The 20,330-nt window shown below is 39.4% G+C and overlaps 1 protein-coding gene across 12 annotated transcripts in view; it reads right to left on the bottom strand.

The window, feature by feature from the left end:
• The window catches only part of FMR1 (FMRP translational regulator 1), a 38,077-nt gene extending 23,613 nt beyond the window's left edge, over window positions 1-14,464 (bottom strand). For 8 of the 12 annotated variants that reach the window (XM_045995332.1, XM_045995336.1, XM_045995335.1 and 5 more), the window contains exons 1-3: window positions 14,196-14,464; window positions 4,717-4,769; window positions 1,361-1,454 (exon numbers count right to left, since the gene is read on the bottom strand). In XM_045995332.1, coding sequence (XP_045851288.1) covers window positions 1,361-1,454; window positions 4,717-4,769; window positions 14,196-14,246 — 198 coding nt within the window. In that variant the 5' untranslated portion in view covers window positions 14,247-14,464. The remainder of the gene's footprint in view (window positions 1-1,360; window positions 1,455-4,716; window positions 4,770-14,195) is intronic. The other 4 variants (XM_045995330.1, XM_045995333.1, XM_045995334.1 and 1 more) reach the window with 1 other exon arrangement.
• Window positions 14,465-20,330: the final 5,866 nt, after the last annotated feature.

The following is a 20,330-nucleotide window of genomic DNA, read 5'->3' as shown; positions in this document are numbered from 1 at the left end:
GAGGCAATATAGTAAGACCACTCTAGCAACAGCATCTCATTGATCACCACCTGTCATGTGACTCAGTTGAAAAAAACGTCTCCACTGTCCACCTCAACATTACTAGAGCGTTTCTGACATAGACAGACCAAATGTCCTTGCCTTCAGGAAGCCTGCAGTCTCCTGGGGTAGTGGACAACTAATGGTCCTCAAGTGTAGACAATGTTTTTGTTTCCTAGGAGGATCCCTCACAACATCAAGCCCAGTCCCTTATACCTAGTAGGTACTGAGTACATTTCTGGTAATTACATAGTAGTTTATTCTACTCTACTTTAGAAGACAGAAGAACACAGGCCTGGATGGACATTCAGAGACCTTCCCTGAGTTGTTTCTCTAGAATAGTACTCAAGCCCCTAATCACCTTCCATCCTCTTACTTTTTTCTTCCATCTGCCATAATGTTAGATACCCTGACAAGAATGTGACCTCATCAAAGGCAGGGGACTCTTCTGGTTCACTGTACCATCTGTCCTCTAGCACAGGAAATAAGAATTCAAGGACTTAGTGAGCTTTGCCCTATCTGTATATAAATGTCTGCTTAGCTGCTTCCTTCATACCGCAAATATTCATGACATTGCAACTATTAACAAGACATTGTGGAGAAAGAAGAGAAGCAACTTAAAATGGTGAGAAAGGGGAGAAAGGAGAGGGTACTACACAGACCAACTGCAACATAAAGCAGACTCCAAGTGCTTTAAGTCCCAAAACAGTTTTCAGTAGCTAGAGAAATTATGAACACAATGTTTTTGTTACTGTGTTTTATCTCTACAACACATTTTGGTCAAAGACATCAATGGCAAATGGGCAGGTGGTTCACAGCATGCCCAGTGAAAAGAGGTTTTCCCTATATGTGTTTGTGTTAAAACACATAGATGGGTTTTTAATAATACACCAGAAGGATTCGTTGCCAAAGAAATTCTAGAATGCTACTCTATTACAAGGCATGATTTCTTTTTCTTTGTAAGACTAAGTCTCCTAATCCATTTTGCTTAAAATGAAGACAAACTTGTAAGCTAACAATGCATTATTCAGATAAAGATTGAGAGATTGAAGGAAAGGGCAAAAGGAATTTCCTAGCCGGCAAAGGAAATTAGCAGTGACTTCCAAAGATGCACCCTCAGTGCTGCTCAGGCAGCCCCATTTAAGCATTATGTAGTATATCAGATCATTATTAAGATGGCTCAATCAAAAGAACACGTCCATCACGGCTATAATTTTCAAGGTAGTTTAAGCAGTGTTAAAGACAACAGGTACAAAAGGCACAGTCAAATTAAATGCTCCCTCCTTCAGTGCTTAGTAACTTGAGGGCAGGGGAAACTTACCTCAACTTCATCACTTTCATTTATATCTTTATTATAACCTACAGGTGGTGGGAATCGCACATCATGAAAGGGAATCTGCCTCTCTGGCTGCCAGCTGCAAATAAGCAAACACATAATTAACATGCTTTCTGGTTTGATGGAAACAGTGACCACACTGCCATCAACTCTTGGTTAAGTGTGACCTTCTGTTTTTCCAGTTTAAAGAAACAAATGCTTTGAAAACAGTCAGTGTTTTGCTGAGTGGGGCAAAATGGCAATGTAGAAACATTTCAACAAAGTCTGCATGCAGCATAGCAGCCTCATAGTTCTATTTGGAATATTCCTCTAAACACAACAGATCAACATTACAATTTTCCAAATAAGTCTTTCTTTCAGTAATTTCAATCTCTAAGAGTACTAAATGCAAGGCCACAACAGCAATTTCCTTGATGCTTAAATTAAATGTTAGTATCAGTAAGTGTTAGTAACATCATCACTATACTTCTACTTGTAAAGGAATCTGAACCACATTCTAAGGACCACAGAAACTGGTCCTAAATGCCCTCTAATTCCCAAGCAAAATGGGGCAGCCAGCACATCAGGAATTCACAACTCACTTTTCCCCCTTTAAATTTAAGATCCCACGAGGTGGTCAATTCTTGCCATGAGTAGCTGGCTGCTGATCAGCATGCCCTGGTGGGGTCTGCTAAACCACAGAAACCCGATGGAGACAGCCTACAGGAGTTTGGTAAGTTGCCTATGTTTTTAAATTTAAAACGATATGGAACAATTTTGAAAAACACCAAATTATTCTTTTATGTGCAAAATGATATAAAATATTAAAAGACAAACTTTGCAAAAACACTGGCAGATTCAACTGCTGAAGCAGTAACTTCTGGGTTTTTTCCCAAAGAGCTTTCTTTAGTAAAATCCTACTAAGTGCTAATTTTTTTAAAGAAATATTTTACTTATTTGAGAGCAAACATGAGGGGGTACGAGAAGGAGGGATGAACAGAGAGGGAGGAAGAGGGAAAAGATTCTTAAGCAGATTCCCCACTGATACAGAGCCTGACTTGGGGCTCAATCTCAGGACACCGAGCCATCCAGAAGCCCCTAATTTTTTTTTTTTAAGAAGAGCCATATATAAGGTAGGAGGGTAGGTAATAAAGTCAGAATCTGTGGAAATCTGATTAAGTTTATATTAGACTGAACCCTTTCTCTGAATTACACAATTTGAAAACTATGAAGCTTTAGAAAACACTGTCTTTACTTCAGAAAAGCCTTTTTATATTTACTGAAAATAACTTTCAACAAGTCACAAATTCATTGCTAAAGGTGACTAGAAAAACATAATAATACATAATATAATTTTCTGGGTTCCAAAGGAAGAATTATTTTAAGTCTTAAGTGTACAGAGATGAAAATACAAATTCTTTCCTCAAAAATGTGAAATATGGGAGGTAAAAACATAGCATCTAAAATAAGCTGGTGTTACAGTAATAGGAATTGCTTTATGACTGAAAGGAAAGGGTAAATACAGTCTGAAATTCTAGAAAAGTTTTTTTTTTTTTTTTTAACAGGAAAACAAAAAGGAAACACCCAAGGAAGGGCAGAGACAACTTTGGTAGAGACCTATCATACACTAGTGATGTGCTCAAATCCAGTATTGAATCTCAAATATACTGCATGAACATAAGGAAAACAGTTCATTTGTTTCAAATTCCCAGGATGACATCTTGAAGAAAAAGTTTTATGTAGCTACAGAACAGAAGAGAATTAGGAGGTCCAAATGGAGAATAATTTTAGGTTTATAGCAGAAATCTGACTGAAAACAAAAGAGAACTAATCTTGTAAGTCAGTGTATTAAGCAGACACATTCTTAAATGCATGGAGGAAATGAGTGTTTGCTTAACACTTTAGATTAAAGACTACAGGAGAAATTAAAAGAGTGGCAAATAAAGATAACTCTTCCTATATGGGAAATAGTGTTTATCTAGTGATAAGAGCAAGCAGGTAAGAGTAAATTACAAAGGAAAAAATTACTCTCAAGTTATCAAAGATTCTTCTGTTGAAAGTGTGATGTTGCTATCTAGTACGTAACCATGCAAATCCATGAATACTTCAACCAGCAGAGGCAAATTCTGGAAACTTTGGCTCTATGCATTCAGAAAAAGTTATTCTATTATTCATACTTGTATCCTGGACTGAGATTAGTCTAGAGCTGGGAACAGGGTTGGATATTCTAAATCCTTTTATCTCTGTTCCCTAAATGTGTTGCAGGCATCCAAGAGTATACTACTTTGTCCTCTTGGTAGCTAAAAGAATCTGCTAACAGTCAAATTATAGTATGCCTGGGCCAGATACTCTATTTCAACAAATTTACTGATACAACTCATGTACCATATAATCCAACCACTTGACTATGTATAATTCAATGGTTTTAAGTATATTAACAGATAGGTGCAACCATTACCAGTCAATTTTAGAACATTTTCATCACCTCAAAAGGCAATCCCATGCCCTTAGTTATGACTCCCCACCCCCCCTCCAGCCCTACACAACTACTAAGCCATTTCTTTTCTCTATAGATTTGCAACCTGCTTTTGGGATACCATCAATTCTCTTGGTACACAAAATCCAAAACATAATTGTTGACCATTCTTCAGAGTTCAATATAATACTAACATCATGACATCGACACTTTGGCTAAGGAGTTCATATGTACTTTAGCATCTTGAATGGCTACTCTGAAAATAGCCTTTATTAGCATTCAAAAAATTGAGTCAACAGATTTGTCTCTCCTGATAAAATACTAACATCTATACCACTGATGTCTTCATATAGCTAATGTTCCTAGGCCTACAAGTATTTCTATTTACTCTTCCAGCACAAAAGACTGTTTACTGCTATTACTGATTATAAATACATGAAGCAGATATAAAATAAGCCAATAAGTAAATATGATTACTCCTGATAAAATGTACTAGACAACTAAAACCATCAAGTTTAGATTTAACGTTATAAAACCCACATTAATTCTACCAATACCCATGAATCCATTTTCATCTTGTAACAACTACAAATATTTCTATCCAAACTCTCAGTTATTAATACAGAAGAATCTGGCTTTTTCTTTACATTCAAGGGGATTGGGATGTAGGGATCAAGGTTAAATGAAAGGGATCTCTAAGGTCATTAGCGGGAAGAGTCATTCCATTGGTTTTAATACTTAGTTGTTCAGGAACTTCCTTGTCAGTAACATGAAGATCCATTCCTGAAAAACACTCAAACTAGACTTGAATTTTTTTCAACTAGTAAAAATAATTAGTATAAAATAATACAGAACCTGAACATTAAAAATATATCAAGACACTTACTTGTTTTCAAATGCAACTGTTATTGAATCTTCATGAACATCCTTTACAAATGCCTGTAAGAAAAACACCGGTTAACTTCTAAGCTTAAAGATCATGTTTTTATTTAAATTTTATAGAGATACCAACATTCCTGTTTAAGAAAAAAATGGAGCTTCAAATGAAAGTTTGTTAGTTTGTGAGGATGACTCATTCATGGATCACATCTGTTTCTGGCCACCTACTATGTGTAAGGCCCTGGGAATATGGATTAGTTAAAACAAAACATGAAAAAATGCTCCAGAGTTCAGCATCTAATGAAAGAGTGAGAGGGCTAAATAATTGAAAATTACAATGCAGGTGTTGAGTACAAACCTGGAGGTGCACTTTAGGCTAGGATTATTGAAAACAAAGAAATTTGTTCCATGCGCCACATGCCAACCAGTATAGATCTGTTATAACTTATCTTCCTCTCCTTGATAAAATTTTAGGAGAATACCACAGTAAGTGACTAAATATAATCTCAAATTTAGGAATATACAAGCACACTGAATTTTCCTTAACAACAATATGCTGCTAATGCCACTAAAATGTCAAATTACCAGAGTTTAATTAAATTCTCAATCTCATAGGCACTTGGAGGAAAAAACAGTAATACAAAGTAGAGGTTTAAATCTTCTAAATCTGATGACGCAATTGCTAGTAATCTGCAGAAAGACATAACAAAAGTAACAGCTAACTAATTATCAAGAATTCTTTAAGCAGCATGCCGTCCGTAATTCTATAAAATGACATAACTAAAGTAATAGCTAACTAATTATCAAGAATTCTTTAAGCAGCATGCTGTCCGTAATTCTATAAAATTAAGTTTTTAATAGGTTCAGGAAAGGAGGTTTTGTTTTTGTTTTGACAATTAGAGGAGAAGGATAAAACATAAAGAAACCCAAGAGGCTTTATATCTTAATTCATTTTAAAATGGCTTGAGAGATTTAAGCTTCTTACTCAAATTTGTTCTGTACAGTTTCTCTCCTTCCTTGGTTTCTCCCTGCCTGTGGGATTATGGCCAAGCTACTTTTCTGGCTATAAAAGGCCCTTCATGACCTGGCCCCACCCCTCACCTCTCCAGGCTTCTTCTTTCACATCCCTGGAGGCAGGGATCCAGCAGTACTAAACTACTTGGGCCTCTCTCCCTAAATGCCGTTCCTTCTTTCCCATTGTCTTTCCCCTCTTTTCATCTAGATACCTCTAGTCTTTAGGTTTCAGTTCAGATGTCACCACCTATGGGAAAACCCAGACTAGGTTAAATTCCGTCCTCTGCATTCTTATAGCACATCCTGTGCTTATCCCTACTATAAACTTACCCCACTGTATTATTATTACCATCTCTCCACTAACAGTAAGTTTCCTAAGGTCTTATTTTATTTACTGTTGGACTTCAGAGTGACCACTAAGAACTCAGTGAGTAGTTATTAAATGAACCACTGCCTAAGGGGTTCCTATTCTGTCCTTAGAGAAAAGACTGTATGTGTGTGAGGGGTATGTATGTTGCATTTATCAAGGAAGACAAAGTGAAGGTGAGTTTCCTTATCAAACATTGAAGGCTGGGGAAGAATTAGCCACACAAAAGGGAGTGGTGGATACCGGAGGCCCACCAGGCCTAGGGGGTGGGGAGGTAAGGAACAAAGGCTCTGACCTGGAGAAACAGCTTAGGGTATGTAGAAATAAATCCTTTGTGAACAAAGAAGCCAACACAATTCAATGTGAAAAAGAATAGTGTTTTTATCAAATGGTGCCAGGGACAACTGCATATCCATGTGCAAAAAAATAAATGTTTGATCCTTATCTCAGACCATATACAAAAATCAACTGAAAATGCATGAGACCAAAAAGTAAGAGCTAGAACTATAAACAATCGATCCAATGCAAATGTCTTGGTAAACATCTTGAAAGGCTTGAAGTGAAAGGATTTTTAAAAACCCTTAAACTTCTTCAAATATAAAATTAAAACTTATTAGTCAAATATTAATTAGCTGCTCTTAAGAAAAATAATCTGGTAAGCCAGGGCCCTAGAAAACATTTATACAGAAACTACATAAACAGACACATCAATCTTCTGCAATTATGCTTAAAAGAACAAAAGAAAAGCTATGCTAAAAAAAGAAGTCTCCTTATAAGATCAAGGTGGACTATAATGGAATCCAAGTGTTCTGCTATACCCAGCATGGCTAAATTATTATTTCTAAGTTAAATATGTGTATATATTTCTATAGATGTTGGTTTGGGGGGAATTAATATTTTCTTCCCATCATTTTCCCTTATTTTTCCTCAGCTGTATTTAAATCATGATTACTTTCTACAGCAGCTTTTGAAAACTCTAGTTTAATACCAACCACGATGTTTTAGAATATACTAGATTTCGTAAGGGTGCATGCCCCGAGACTTTAATGGGTCGTTTTCCTATTACTTCACCAACAGAAAGGCTTGATTTTGAGTTAAAGTTACAGGAATTGGTACAGGAATTAGTTTTATAAAGCCCCCCAAATTATGAAGAATGGGAATAATGGGACTCCCCACCCCATTTCTCCCTTCTCTTTACTTGATAGCTAATACCAATTTAACATTATCTGCTTGTGGGGGGAGGGAGTCAGTCCATCAAGGATGAAAATCAAAACTCGTATTGGAGGTGATACCTTCTTTACCAAGAAGGCCCACTGCTTCTGTTTTCATTCTTGTCTGAAGTTTTATGTTTGTATGACTTGGATGTAATTAACATTAGCTTCATACTGTATATTACACTGAAAATGTTAAGTCCTTTAGTCAGTTAAGAGAACCTTGTTATAGCTGAGTGAGGTACTGTTCTCACTTATTCAGGTATCTTTCCAGTACTATTGCCCTTGTCTAAAACTATTCTGTCTACCATAGCAGCCACTGGTCATCTGTGACTATATTTAAAGTAATTACAATTAAATTAAAAATCAGTCTTCCAGTTACACTCGCCACATTTCAGATGCTCAATTGCCACACATAGCTTAGTGTCTACTGTAGTGAACAGCACCAGTAGAGACCATTTCCAACACTGCAGAAAATTCCATTGGATGGAACAGATTTAAAACATTTACAGGGGCACCTGGGTGGCTCAGTTGGTTAAGCGTCTGACTTCTGGTTTTAGCTCAGATCATGATCTCAGGGTTGTGAGATCCAGCCCCGCCTTGGGCTCTGCACTGGGCATAAAGCCTGCTTAGGGTTCTCTTTTTCTCTCTCCCTCTATAATTAATCAACTAATTAGTTAATTAATTGATTAATAAAACATTTACAAATGTTGGGGACTGTTTTCAAACCCACCTTAAAAGTATTCTAAAAGTCAGTTTCATTACTTTATTGCTATATTTTTATTTTTCTCTCTTTGACACAAAGTTATTGCAGTTTAATCATACTCATTCACCACATCTGCCTAGTTCCTAAAATCAAATATTCCCTCAAAGGAGGAAAGTCTGCAACTGTTGTGACTATTAACAACAAAAGCTTTCAAAGGTTTCCAAGGCAGTTACCTATGTAGAGTGTCAGAAACGGTTTGAATAATCATCACAGCCTACTAGCCCATGGCCTTCAAGTTAATGAGGCTTATCTGTATGTGGATGTTCACATGACTATTCCAAAATCAGTCATTTTTAGTCACTGTTTGCACATTAAGTAAATACAGAAGGCACGTAATACCTTCTTGCTGCTATAACACACTAAATAAAAGAAACTATTGGTTGATTCCACCCTGTGCTCATACCAAGGACAAACACCTCTTTTGACTTCTAAGGCCTTTTTACTAAACCGTCATTCACTTCCAACAAAGGTCCCATCTTTCTGCTGCTCCTATTTTCTCCAATAACCGTTCTTTTGGCCACCCCTCTCTTAGCCCCACACTCCTCTGTGCCCTGGACAACCCCAGAGCACTACCACCCCACCAGACCGACCCGGAAAAACTACGTTTTGTGGTGATCCTCTGGGGAGAAGATAGGTTCAGGGGACTCCTGAGAGGTTACCAAAGTAGGCAGACTGAGTAATAGAATGCGCAAAAGGAGCTGCATCTTACTGAATGAGAGCAAGGGATCCTACAGGAGTCCGTAAACCTCGTAGTTAAGAGTTTTGCTATAAATGAGATGTAGGCTCAAAATTTTGGTTCTACCAGATAAGCTGAGACTCAATTCCCCAAGTGGTCTCTGAGCCTCAGACTCCTCAAATACAAGTAACAAATGGATATGGGGGGACTGGACCTGCCTTCTAAGAGTGTTGTAATGAAATCGCACATGTCTATTACCTGCTACAATGCCCACCTGAGACATAGATGACACTAAATAAAATGAGAGGTAAAGCAGAGAGGGGCATATTTTATAAAAGAGGCAGAACCATAAATAGTCTTGCAGTTGAGAAAGTTAAATCTTAACAAAAGCACACTAAAAAAAGATTTAAAAATTGGGATACAAAAAGAAAAGGCTGTATCCTCAAAGATACTAAATACTGAAAGGTTATTTAGACTCTGAGAAGAAAAAAAATGTGACGAAAATCCTTGGGGTTTGAGAAAGGTGCTAAAGTGCAGTGCTAAAGACAGATACACGCTCCTCATCGGGGGAATAAGCAAGAAATCAAAAAGTCATTATGGGATCCCCAACTTACTGGCAAATAGATTAAAGAAGCAGTTACAAAACTGTACTTACCAAAATGTGTGATGACTAGAGTTATCCAATTCGAACATTAAGTTACAAGGACTGATGAAACTAAGAAGTCCATCCTTATTTGGGTGAACTCTTACTCACCCTCACCCTCAATCTCACACTCCTTGGCTTAGTAAATTCACAAATGAGTCACTGGTCACAAGAGTGCTTATTGTATAGACAAAATTTCAAAGTAAGGCCCTGACCACCACTGAGAACAACTACTACATTATCAATGAAGACAACACATATATAGGGCAATGATTCTCCTTAGAGAAAATGTAGAAAGAACACTGCAAAAAAGTCCCTCCTAAAGAAAACACATAGTACTAGAGGACAGGGGTATAGAATTTAAACCCAAGGCTTTACATATAAAGTGAGTTACCACTTTGTTACCTTTGTATGTGGGCACTAACAACATAAAGGAGTGAAAATGGAAAGGGAAAACCCCAATTAACCTCAATTAACCTCATCAACAACCCTTCCAACCACAGCACAGGTCCAGGAATACTTGACTTGGGCACTTACCACAAATTCTGAGAAAAATGCATGCTTTTTTGATTCATCCTGACACAAAGACAACACACAGGTAGAGAGAGAATAGTATGAACTTTCCTGTGTGCATGTAATCTAACTTTGTAATACTTCAGTTCTTACGTGCTTCCAACGTAACAAAAGCAAATTTCATAGCAAGGTTGGAGATTTCCAACTTTCTCTTTCCTTAGTGGGCATTCATATGAAGAATTACCAAGTAATAACAAGTTACAAGTTAATAGAAAGGAAATTGATACATAAGCTGAGTACTTTCTGACATCTTTGTATCAAAAGTAAAAAGTGGTAACATCACTTTGCAACTGTACTTAAAGAATGCTAAGGAGGCGTTACAAAAACAAAACAAAATTGAAGGTTACAATGAAATAAAAAAAAATGGGCAGGAAATCAAATCCAGTTCGTTTCTTCAAGCTAACTTTCATCATTTCAGGAAGTCAGACTATCTGATCTCAATCCTGGATCTGAGGTCCCTTACTAGCTCTGACACTTAGTTGTAAGCCACTTACCCAATCTCTTTGTAATCTTCATCCTCATCTATAAAATGGGAATAACAACAGTACCTCAGGATTGTGGTAGAGGATTAAATTATTCACAGATGTACAAGTGTCTGGAATAGTGCCTGGCACCTAAAAAGCTCTCAGTATCTCTTAACAGTTACCGTGTTCTTGACTATAATTATCTCATGAAGCAAATTCCCACAGTGGACAGGAAATAGAAACCCAATTATTATATCACTGAATTTTGTATTTAATTAATAATTTGGAGGTTTTCAGAATGTGTGAACATGAAGTTGGAAAATGCATGTTCAAAAGGGGAAAAATGATGCTTCCACAAAGACACCAAACATTAAAAAGTCAGACTTGGGGAAGAAAAAAAAATGTGGTTGACCTGAATCATTCACTTGCGTGAAATACATAACAACACCTGTATGCAAAGTTAGATCTGGAGACTTCAGAGAAAACATGAATAACGCCTTATCCAAGTTTATTTGTGGTAAAACACGGATTTCTAGCAGGCTATGTAGCTAACATGACATGCGAGGCCACCAATGTCTTCCTTAAAAATATTTCTTCCTGACTGTACATTTTGTCATAGTTAGCTGCTAGTTCCATAATATTTCTCACCATGTTAAAGTCTGTCCTCAGATACCAAACTTAAAAACATAAGATATATCAAATGAAAACCTAAAAATAAGAATACAATTTAGCATATTCACACCATATTACATTAATGAATCGGGTATCAGTCACTATATTTTCAGAAAACAAAAAGGTGTTATATCTTATGTTTCCAACACATGATTTACTCATTTTTAGTAATTTTCATACTGCTACCCAAAACCTAGGATCAGGATATACTAGTACATTCATATCAGAAAATCATATATTCTATACTTAAAATTGAAGTTAAATTCATTTCCATTCTCAATATACCAAAACTCAGTCCCCCAAAAGAAGAAACCCTCAACACACACACACACACACACACACCCCAAAACAAAACCAACCAACCAAACAAAAACCCAAAACACGACACTATTTCAGACAAATGCCCTTAGAAGAAAGAACTTATCTCAGCATTATGTTTTTAGGAAATGTTTTATAAAGATTTGGTAAAAGTTTATCCAAGTGTCTTCATGTCTTACATAACGTAAGACTCTAAGTTGTACACAAAACGAACTTTTTCTAAGTCAAAGAAATAGCTAAGCATAAAAGTAGTGGCTCTGACAACTACTAAATCTAACTTTCACGTTTTAAAGAATAAACACCAGAGAGAAAAACAGAAATGAGGAGTCCGATCTTTGGTTTAGGTTTCATGGTTCTGTTAGTTCTGAATCCTGAGCTTTAGATATTTTGCAGAGAAAGAATCCAAACATGCCCAGCTATACTCTATCCAGTTTAAACTGTAAACTTGGACCACGTGCTCAGAAGATGGAGAATCATCCCTTGCAATATGGTGGTTCTGTCCCGCAAACCAAAGTCGAATTCACTAATACTCAAAGTCATTTGAGTAGAGTTTTTTAAAGGCTTTTCTATCACTCTGATGAAACACGCTCCTATTTCTTTGATAATGGTACTTTTCTCCTAGTAGTTCATTTTTATTGGTCTATTTCCCATATTTTCTGCCCATTTTACTGGACAAGCAAATCAAGTTTACTTTTTGTTTTACTTTATAACTTACAACAATATTATGAGTCCTATAAAAACTTAAACCTTTTCATTATAAAAACTATTTTTCTACCAATACAGACCATTTGAGGTTTCCTTAAAAATACATATTTATCAATTTTCAATTTTCACATTTCTCCTCAAAGAACTAAGGGACAATCCATTCTTTTTATTCATCTTCAAATTAAGCAAATTTGTTTAAAAAAAGAAACAACTAAAATGGGGGATTAATAGCAAAAACAGAGGGCATTTCTTATTCTATTCCAATCAGTTTGCAAGCAAAATCACCAGAGCAAATCATAGGTTGCTGGAAGAAAACAATAAATCCTTCAAGACCACGATGTGCTACTTGCCCTCTTATAGCAGGCAAATTCCACCGAAAGACATTAAGAGTGGTGTCAATCTAAGCAAATATCACAGACAAATTAGAATATTGCTCAATCCTTAACCTCTGCTTATATTTATTACAGTTAGCACCACAAACCTAGCGAGCAAAACTACCAATCTAGGAACCAAATTATTCTACACTAACTAGTAGGAATTATTATGGATGACTGAAATAAATGCAACCAAAATTTTACCTGCAGTCAACTGAAACAATTTTATATTGGTGAGACTTAAGAACACAAATGCTGTGTTTTTTCCTTTTATAGTTGCAGGTTTTTTTTTCTTTTAGCTAAAAGTATGAAAGAGTTTACATATTTTATACACTTATGAAATATGTTGATCTCCAAATACCTCCATAGAATTGGTAAACACACACATGAAGTCAATTGTTAATTTTTCCTTTTTCAAATGAGTCTCGTTTGAAACGTTTAAGTTATACTATAATAAATTTAAGAATTGTGTGGACAATAGAAATAACTAATTTCCACGTGTATCTTCTATTAACCAAATACTTTACTAAGGTCGGATATTAACTACAGAAGTTATAGAGGAACATTCAAGAGAAAGCGATAATTTATAGATCACTAGATCTACAGTAAGTTTGTACCAAGAGACGCACGACCGATACATTAAAATATTTTTATACCTCCTTTTGAAAATCTAAGATATTAGTTGTCTGCAATGGTGTAACTTAAAAAAGAAAAATCCACCGTAACACTATGCATGTCTATTTAAAACCTCAATACTGTCCACCGCAACATTACACATTCAGAGAAGACAGTCAAGTACTTGGAGCACAAAACAATTATTTCCACTCACGATTTAAAATTCTCTAGTAATAATGTACTTTCCGTTAATTTCCTTAAGTTTCACGGCATATATTCAGGCCTTTGGAGAGTTAAAAATGTTTCCCTTAAGTACCAGAGTTGCTATAACGTTTTTAGATGCTGAAGCATCCGTATTCCTGAATTTGGCCGCATTTATAACAAGGGAGGGGGACCGCGAATATTTAAGGTTAAGAACTTCTCACGGTCTTCCTGAAACTTTTGGATCTAAAATCTCTTCTGAAATTCAGAGAGAGAGGCCACTAAATATCAGTTGCCATTGTGATTCGGAACTGACTACAGCTTCTTACTACTCTTTCTCCACACCCCTTGCCCAGAACAGTGGAGCTCTCCGAAGTCCCAATGCTGGACCGGAAAAGAGAAGCCAAAGGAGATCTCAAACCCTCTCTGCAAGGCAGGAGGCGGCTCGACGGAAGCGCCCCCCGCTACTCAGCCAACTACCCACACGTCAGGCCTGGATCCCACTGGGAGAGGATATTTAGGAAAGGGAAAGAAGCCGTTGCCGTCACTTCGCGCGGATACCGGCCATTCCCGCCGGATCTTGTACCTGCCGCCGGCCCTTGACCATCCCCAGCTCTCCGTCGGCTCCCGAGAGGACACCTTCTTCTCCCTGCCCGCTTTCATACCAATAGGCGCCGGGGTCTCTCATAGGAGAGGCAGCGGGGCTCGAGGGTCTTCCTACAGGCCCTAACTCCGGTCCTTCTCTCCCTAACAACATCCCAACGAGCGCACCCTGGCCCCCGGGTGCGGCGCTCAGGAAGAGGGCCCCGGGCCTGCCTCCCGCCGAGGCCGAGAAGAAAAGGGAGGGAAAGAAGGGCGAAGATGGGGCCTGCCCTGGAGCCAAGTACCTTGTAGAAAGCGCCATTGGAGCCCCGCACTTCCACCACCAGCTCCTCCATCTTCTCGAAAGCCCAGCTCGCGCCGGGAGCCCGCCCCCGAGAGGTGGGCTGCGGGCGCAAGAGGCCCAGCCGCCGCCGCCGCCGCCGCCGCGCTCCCGCACGCCCCCCGGCAGCGGCGCCGCCGTCACCGCCGCCACCCGCGCTCGCCGTCGGCTCACCGCCCGCTCGGAGGCGGCCCCTCACCGGAAGTGAAACCGAAACGGAGCCGAGCGCCTGACTGAGGCCGAACGCTCCGGCCGCTCCGCGTGTAAACAGTGAAACCGCGTCACGTGACCGACACCGCCCCTCCCCCCGCGGGCTTGGCCCCTCGGCCCCGCCCTCTTTCTCCCCGCGGGCCCTGGAGCGCGCGCATGCGTGCTTCTGGGAAACCAGCTGGGGGCCGGGCCCAACGTAAGGCGCGCGGGCTCGGCGTGCGCGGGCTGGGTGGAGGGCGGGAAGGCGGGAAGGGCGGTGACAGGTCGCCGGGCTGGCCGAGGTCGCGCGGCTTCGGGTCTCCTGGCAAGGGCCAGAACGTCTATTCCTGTAGAAGGTTAGGTACAGGCGTGGGAAAGGTCCTTCTGTTGCGATCAAGTGTATTCACTTATCCGAGTCTGAGCTGGCTTGGGTTGGAGGGTTTGTTTTTTTTAAGTGGGGCAGAGTCTGAGCTGGAGATGGAGTGGGGGACAAGACTAAAGGTGAAGAATTAGATTGAAGACGACTTTGAACTAGTAACAGTGGCAACCACGATGAACCAGACTTGTGTGACCCTTAGAGGCAGAAGGTGAGAGTAATGCCACCCCCTCCTCTAGAGATTTTGGGCTGCCCTGTGGATACATACTGTGCCCTCTGAGGGGCAGTTGATTGTGTCAGGACCTCTGGAAACGTCAGTTATCCCTCAGACCCGGTACTGACCCATGCGCTTCCCTTCCCTCCATTCAGTTTCATACTTGACATTTAAAAAAAAAAGTCTTAAACACTTGTTAATTTCTTTACATTTTATTTTCCTAATATTTAGCCCCTACTGCGTGCCCACCCTGTACAGGAGAGTGGGGTGGCATGTGTGCAGCAGTCAGGTGACTTATCTACAGGGGCCAGTGCACCACTTTGCCTTGCAGCTCTCCCGCTTTACCTGCCACAGTACAACAAACCCCAGCTCTTTCTCATTCCTCTTTCAACACTGTGCTTATATCCACTTTGAGCTAGGTTTCTTTTGGAAAGCTTGAATAAGGTGAAGAGTAAAAAGAAAAAGATTGCCAGCATTTAACTTGGAACCTGGAGGCACAGATGAACGTAAATCAAATTATCAGAAAAATAAATGTGGGGTTGCAACTGTGATAAGGACAATGAAGATTTAGGTACACCTATGATAGTGGGACAGGACCCAGTCTGGGGTGGGTGAGGAGCAGTCAGAGCTGGGAAATGGCTCCAGCTGGATTGTGACCAGGGAGAGTTGGTGGAGGTGGGATGAACTGCCGCAGGCAGGTGCCCCAGAATTAGAGGCATGCTTGGGCCTCCAGTTCCCTTCCCACCCTACTCCTGTCCAGAGCACCAGTGTTACTGGGGTGGAGCTCGAGTTGTTTTTTTTTTAAAGATTTTTTATTTATTTATTTGACAGAGAGAGAGGTCACAAGTAGGCAGAGAGGCAGGCAGAGAGAGAGGAGGAAGCAGGCTCCCCACAGAGCAGAGAGCCTGATGCGGGGCTCGATCCCAGGACCCTAAGATCATGACCTGAGCCGAAGGCAGCGGCTTAATCCACTGAGCCACCCAGGCGCCCCTGAAGCTCGAGTTTTAAAGCAGTGGATCAAGGGCCACATTTCTTGAGGCCACAGTACACAAAAATGAGCCACTGGAATAGGGTTTCCAGGGTAGTCACAAGATGTGAAGACTGTAGGATGGCTGAAACAGAATCTCCCCACAGGGTGGATAGGAGCAGAGCCCGCTCTTTAATGCCAATGTATTGAAAGAGAACAGATTGATGAGAATGGTTATAACACCCACAGGTAGGGTGTTGTTCAGTTCACCCAAGGCCTTCAAACATTATCCGCTCTTCAGAGCCTCTATAAGCCACGCTAAACCTGGTGCTGTTCCCTGAACTTATGGTTCACTTTCATGCCTCCCTGTCTCTACATGCACTTCTGGTTCTCCAGAACTACCCTTCTCCTTAGAGTTATCAGATGGATTCCTTTTTTTAAAAAAAGATTTATTTATTTGAGAGAGACAGCAGGGGGAGAGACAGAGGGAGAGAGAAAATCCCAAGCAGATTTCACACTGAGCACGGAGTCTGATGTGGGACTTGATTCCAAGACCCTGAGATGATGACCTAAGCTGAAATTAAGAGTCAAATGCTTAACTGACTGAGCCACTCAGGCGTCCCTCAGATGGATTCCTATTTGCTATTTTACCTCAGGTGCCGAGAGTTGAGTTAACTTACTTCTCAATTCTCAGCATATTGTTATTATCAGTTGCCGCCAGGCCCCTCTCTTACTTTTATTATTTTATATTGTTGCTATTAGTTTTCATTGTCTTATTCGATACACATTCCCATTCTTCTTCTAGATACCAACTACAATGTGCTGATACAGATCCTTGGTAATTTAAGACATGCAGTGTTTTGTGTATGCCTTTACATTTACAGAGATGGTATTGGGGTGGAAATGTTTTTCTCACTGTTTTCACTCAACACTGTGTTCTTGAGCTATAGCCACGTTGCTGTGTGTACACCTAGTTTTGGGCTTCTAACTGCTGCTGAGTATTCCATAGATTTTAATGATACATTTCCCTAGTGATGGGCGTCTAGGTTACTGCCAACTCCCTCATGTCACACTGTGGTGAAAGCCCTTGTGAACGTCTTTACGAACCTTGGCAAGAATTTTTGTGTGTGTGCTCTCATAGAAGTTTGTATACACTTCTTGCTTCCTCACCACACTGCTTGGCATATGGCAGGGGTTCCGTAAATGTTGGATACCTCTCCTATGATGCTTGATGTACTACAATCACTTATTTATATTTATATTTCCCTTATTAGACTGTGACTTCCTTCCAGGCAGGAAAGATGTCTTATTTTTCTTTGTATCCCTGGCACAAAGTGGTTGATTTTAGGAAATGTTTGATGAATACATACCTGTCCAGCTTCACTTCCTGTATGTGCTCTGACTTAGCCTTACCCACTTAATTGCATCTCAGCCTTGTTCTTATCTCTAACTCTTGCAATGCTCCCTTTCAGGACAAGCTTAGCTGAATTAGACATGGGCTCAGTCCTCTTTGTGACCCTGCTTCTCCCATATTCTCTCTCTCTCTCTCTGTCACTGGCAACCCTTTCTTCAAGTCAGTTCCCTAGGCCTAAAACAGAGTCATTTTGACCCTTTCCATGACATACCTAATCCAACAGCAATCTTTTCCCGAGTGTATAATCTTTTTCTTACCACCTGCACTGCTAAGACCATGTTCCCAATTCACCATTTTCTCCTACCTGGATGACCACAAAAATTTCACTGGTCTCCCTGCAGCCACTCTTACCCTCTTGTCTGTTCTGAGCACGGAAGAGACAGTGCCCTATTCAGGTGTCAGTCAAGCAACTCTGCTACTCAGAACCCCTTCAGTTGTTCCCTGATTGTCTGAGGGTCAAAGCCAAAGTGCTTATTTATTCTGGCCTCAGTGCCCTACATACTCTGGCCTCTGTTATCTGTCTCATCTTCCACCTCCCCCTTCACTCCGTTCCAGCCATACTGGCTTATTTGCAGTTTCTTGAAAACACGAGGCAGGTTGCCTCTCACTAGAATACAAGCTCATGGAGAACAGAGATTTTGTTTCTTTTATTGACTGCTTGTCCCAGTGCCTAGCACAATGTTTGGAACATATCAGGTGCTTATGAAATATTTACTGAGTGAATGAATGAATGAACGTGTGTTGAGGGCCCAGCTCAGAACAAGTCTACTCCCATGCCTATGTTTATCTGATAGTGGAATTGATGCTTCAGCACTTCTTGCCTTGCCTTGGCCCCTAGCTTCCATTAAATTGCTACCTGTTGTCTTTGCATTGATTTCTTTTGTGTTATTTCTTGCTCCTTCATAATTTGAGCCCTCTGAGTATTTTTCATGCCTCAATCCCAGCTGAAATGCCCTTACTCCTTTCTAATTCTAGAAATCCTGTGTATCCTCTAGGACCCAGCTAAACTTCACTTCTTTCATGATACTTTCTCTGACAATTTCAACTCACTTTGACCTGTCCTTTGAACTGGGTGTTAAAAATCCTTTTAAAATTAATAATCTTTATGTTTTAGAACAGTTTTAGATTTACAGAAAAATTGAGGCAATAGGAGAGAATTCCCATATTAGTTCCCTGATACCCCCTCCCAGTTTCCTCTGTTATGAACATCTTGTATTATTGTTTTACATTTGTTGTCATTGATGAGCCAATATTGACACATAGTTTTTAACTGAAGCCTGTAATTTACATTAAGTTTCACTCTTTGTGTTGTACAATGTATGGGTTTTGACAAATGCATAATGCCATGCAACCAACATTACAGTATCATATAAAATAATTCCACCACCCTAAAAATCCATTGTGTTCCACTTGTATATCATCAGCTCAACCCACAAACCTTTGGCAACCACTGATCTTTTTACTGTTTCCATAGATTTGCTTTTTCTAGAATGTCATATGTTTGGAATTCTATAGTAGGTAGCCTTTTCAAATTGTCTTCTTTCACTTAGCAATAAGCATTTAAGATTCCTCCGTGTCTTTGGATGACTTTATAGCATGTTTCTTTTTATTGATGAATAATACTCTATCATCTGATACACGTGGTTGGTTTATCCACCAACTGAAGGACATTTGTTTGCTTTCAGTTTTTGTTGATTATGAAAAAAGCTCCTATAAACATTCATGAGCAGGTTTGTAAGGACATAAGTGTTCAACTCATTGTGTAAATACCTAAGAGTGCAGTAGCCGGATTGTATGGTGACTATGTCTGGCTTTGTAAGAAACTGCTAACTGTCTTCCAGAATGGCTGTATTATTTTGCATTCCCACCCACAGTGAATGAGAGTTCCTATTGCTACACATACTCTCAAGCTTTTGGTGTTATCAGTGTTTTGAATTTTGGCTATTCTAATAAATGTGTAGTGGAATCTCATTGTTTTAATTTGCAATTCCCTAATGACTTAGGATGTTGAACACCTTTTTTTTTTTTTAAGATTTTTATTTATTTATTTGACAGAGAGAGATCACAAGTAGATACGCAGGCAGAGAGAGAGAGGGAAGCAGGCCCCTGCTGAGCAGAGAGCCCAATGCGGGACTCGATCCCAGGACCCTGAGATCATGACCTGAGCCGAAGGCAGCGGCTTAACCCACTGAGCCACCCAGGCGCCCCTGTTGAACACCTTTTTATGTTTATTTGCCATCTGTACATATCTTTTCATTGATAAGGTCTTTGTACAGATCTTTTGCCCATTTTTTAATTGGGTTGTTTTCTTATTGGTGAATTTTAATAGTTCTTTGTATATTTTGGATACCAGCCCTTCATCAAATTGTGTTTTTCAAATATTTTCTCCCAGTCTGTGGCTTCTCTTTTCATTCACTTAACAGTGTCTTTCACAGAACAGAGATTTTTAATTTTAAAAAAGTCTAAATTAGCAGTTTTTTTTTCTTCATGATCATCCTTTTGGCACTGTATCAAAAAAGTCATCAGCAAACCTAAGTTTTATCCTATTATCTTCTAGAAGTTTATAGTCTTGTGGTTTCCATTTAGGTCTATGATACATTTTGAGTTAATTTCTGTGAGAGGTATAAGGTCTGTGTCTAGATTCTTCATTTTTTTTGCATATGCATATCCAATCATTCCAGTACCATTTTTTAAAATAAATACTACTGTTTCTCCATTGAATTGCCTTTGCTCCTTTGGAAGAGATCAGTTGGCTACATATTTATGGGTCAAATTCTGGTCTCTTTCTTCTATTCATTGATTTGTGTATTCTTTCATTAATGCCATATTCACTTGATTCCTGTAGTTTTAAGTAAATCTTCTTTTTTTTTTTTTTAAAGATTTATTTATTTGACAGATAGAGATTACAAGTAGGCAGAGAGGCAGGCAGAGAGAGAGAGA

Source organism: Meles meles, chromosome X, assembly GCF_922984935.1.
Source record: "Meles meles chromosome X, mMelMel3.1 paternal haplotype, whole genome shotgun sequence".
Taxonomy (NCBI): domain Eukaryota; kingdom Metazoa; phylum Chordata; class Mammalia; order Carnivora; family Mustelidae; genus Meles; species Meles meles.
The sequence above is the reverse complement of the archived record's forward strand: the minus strand, read 5'-3'. Positions and strand labels throughout refer to the sequence as shown.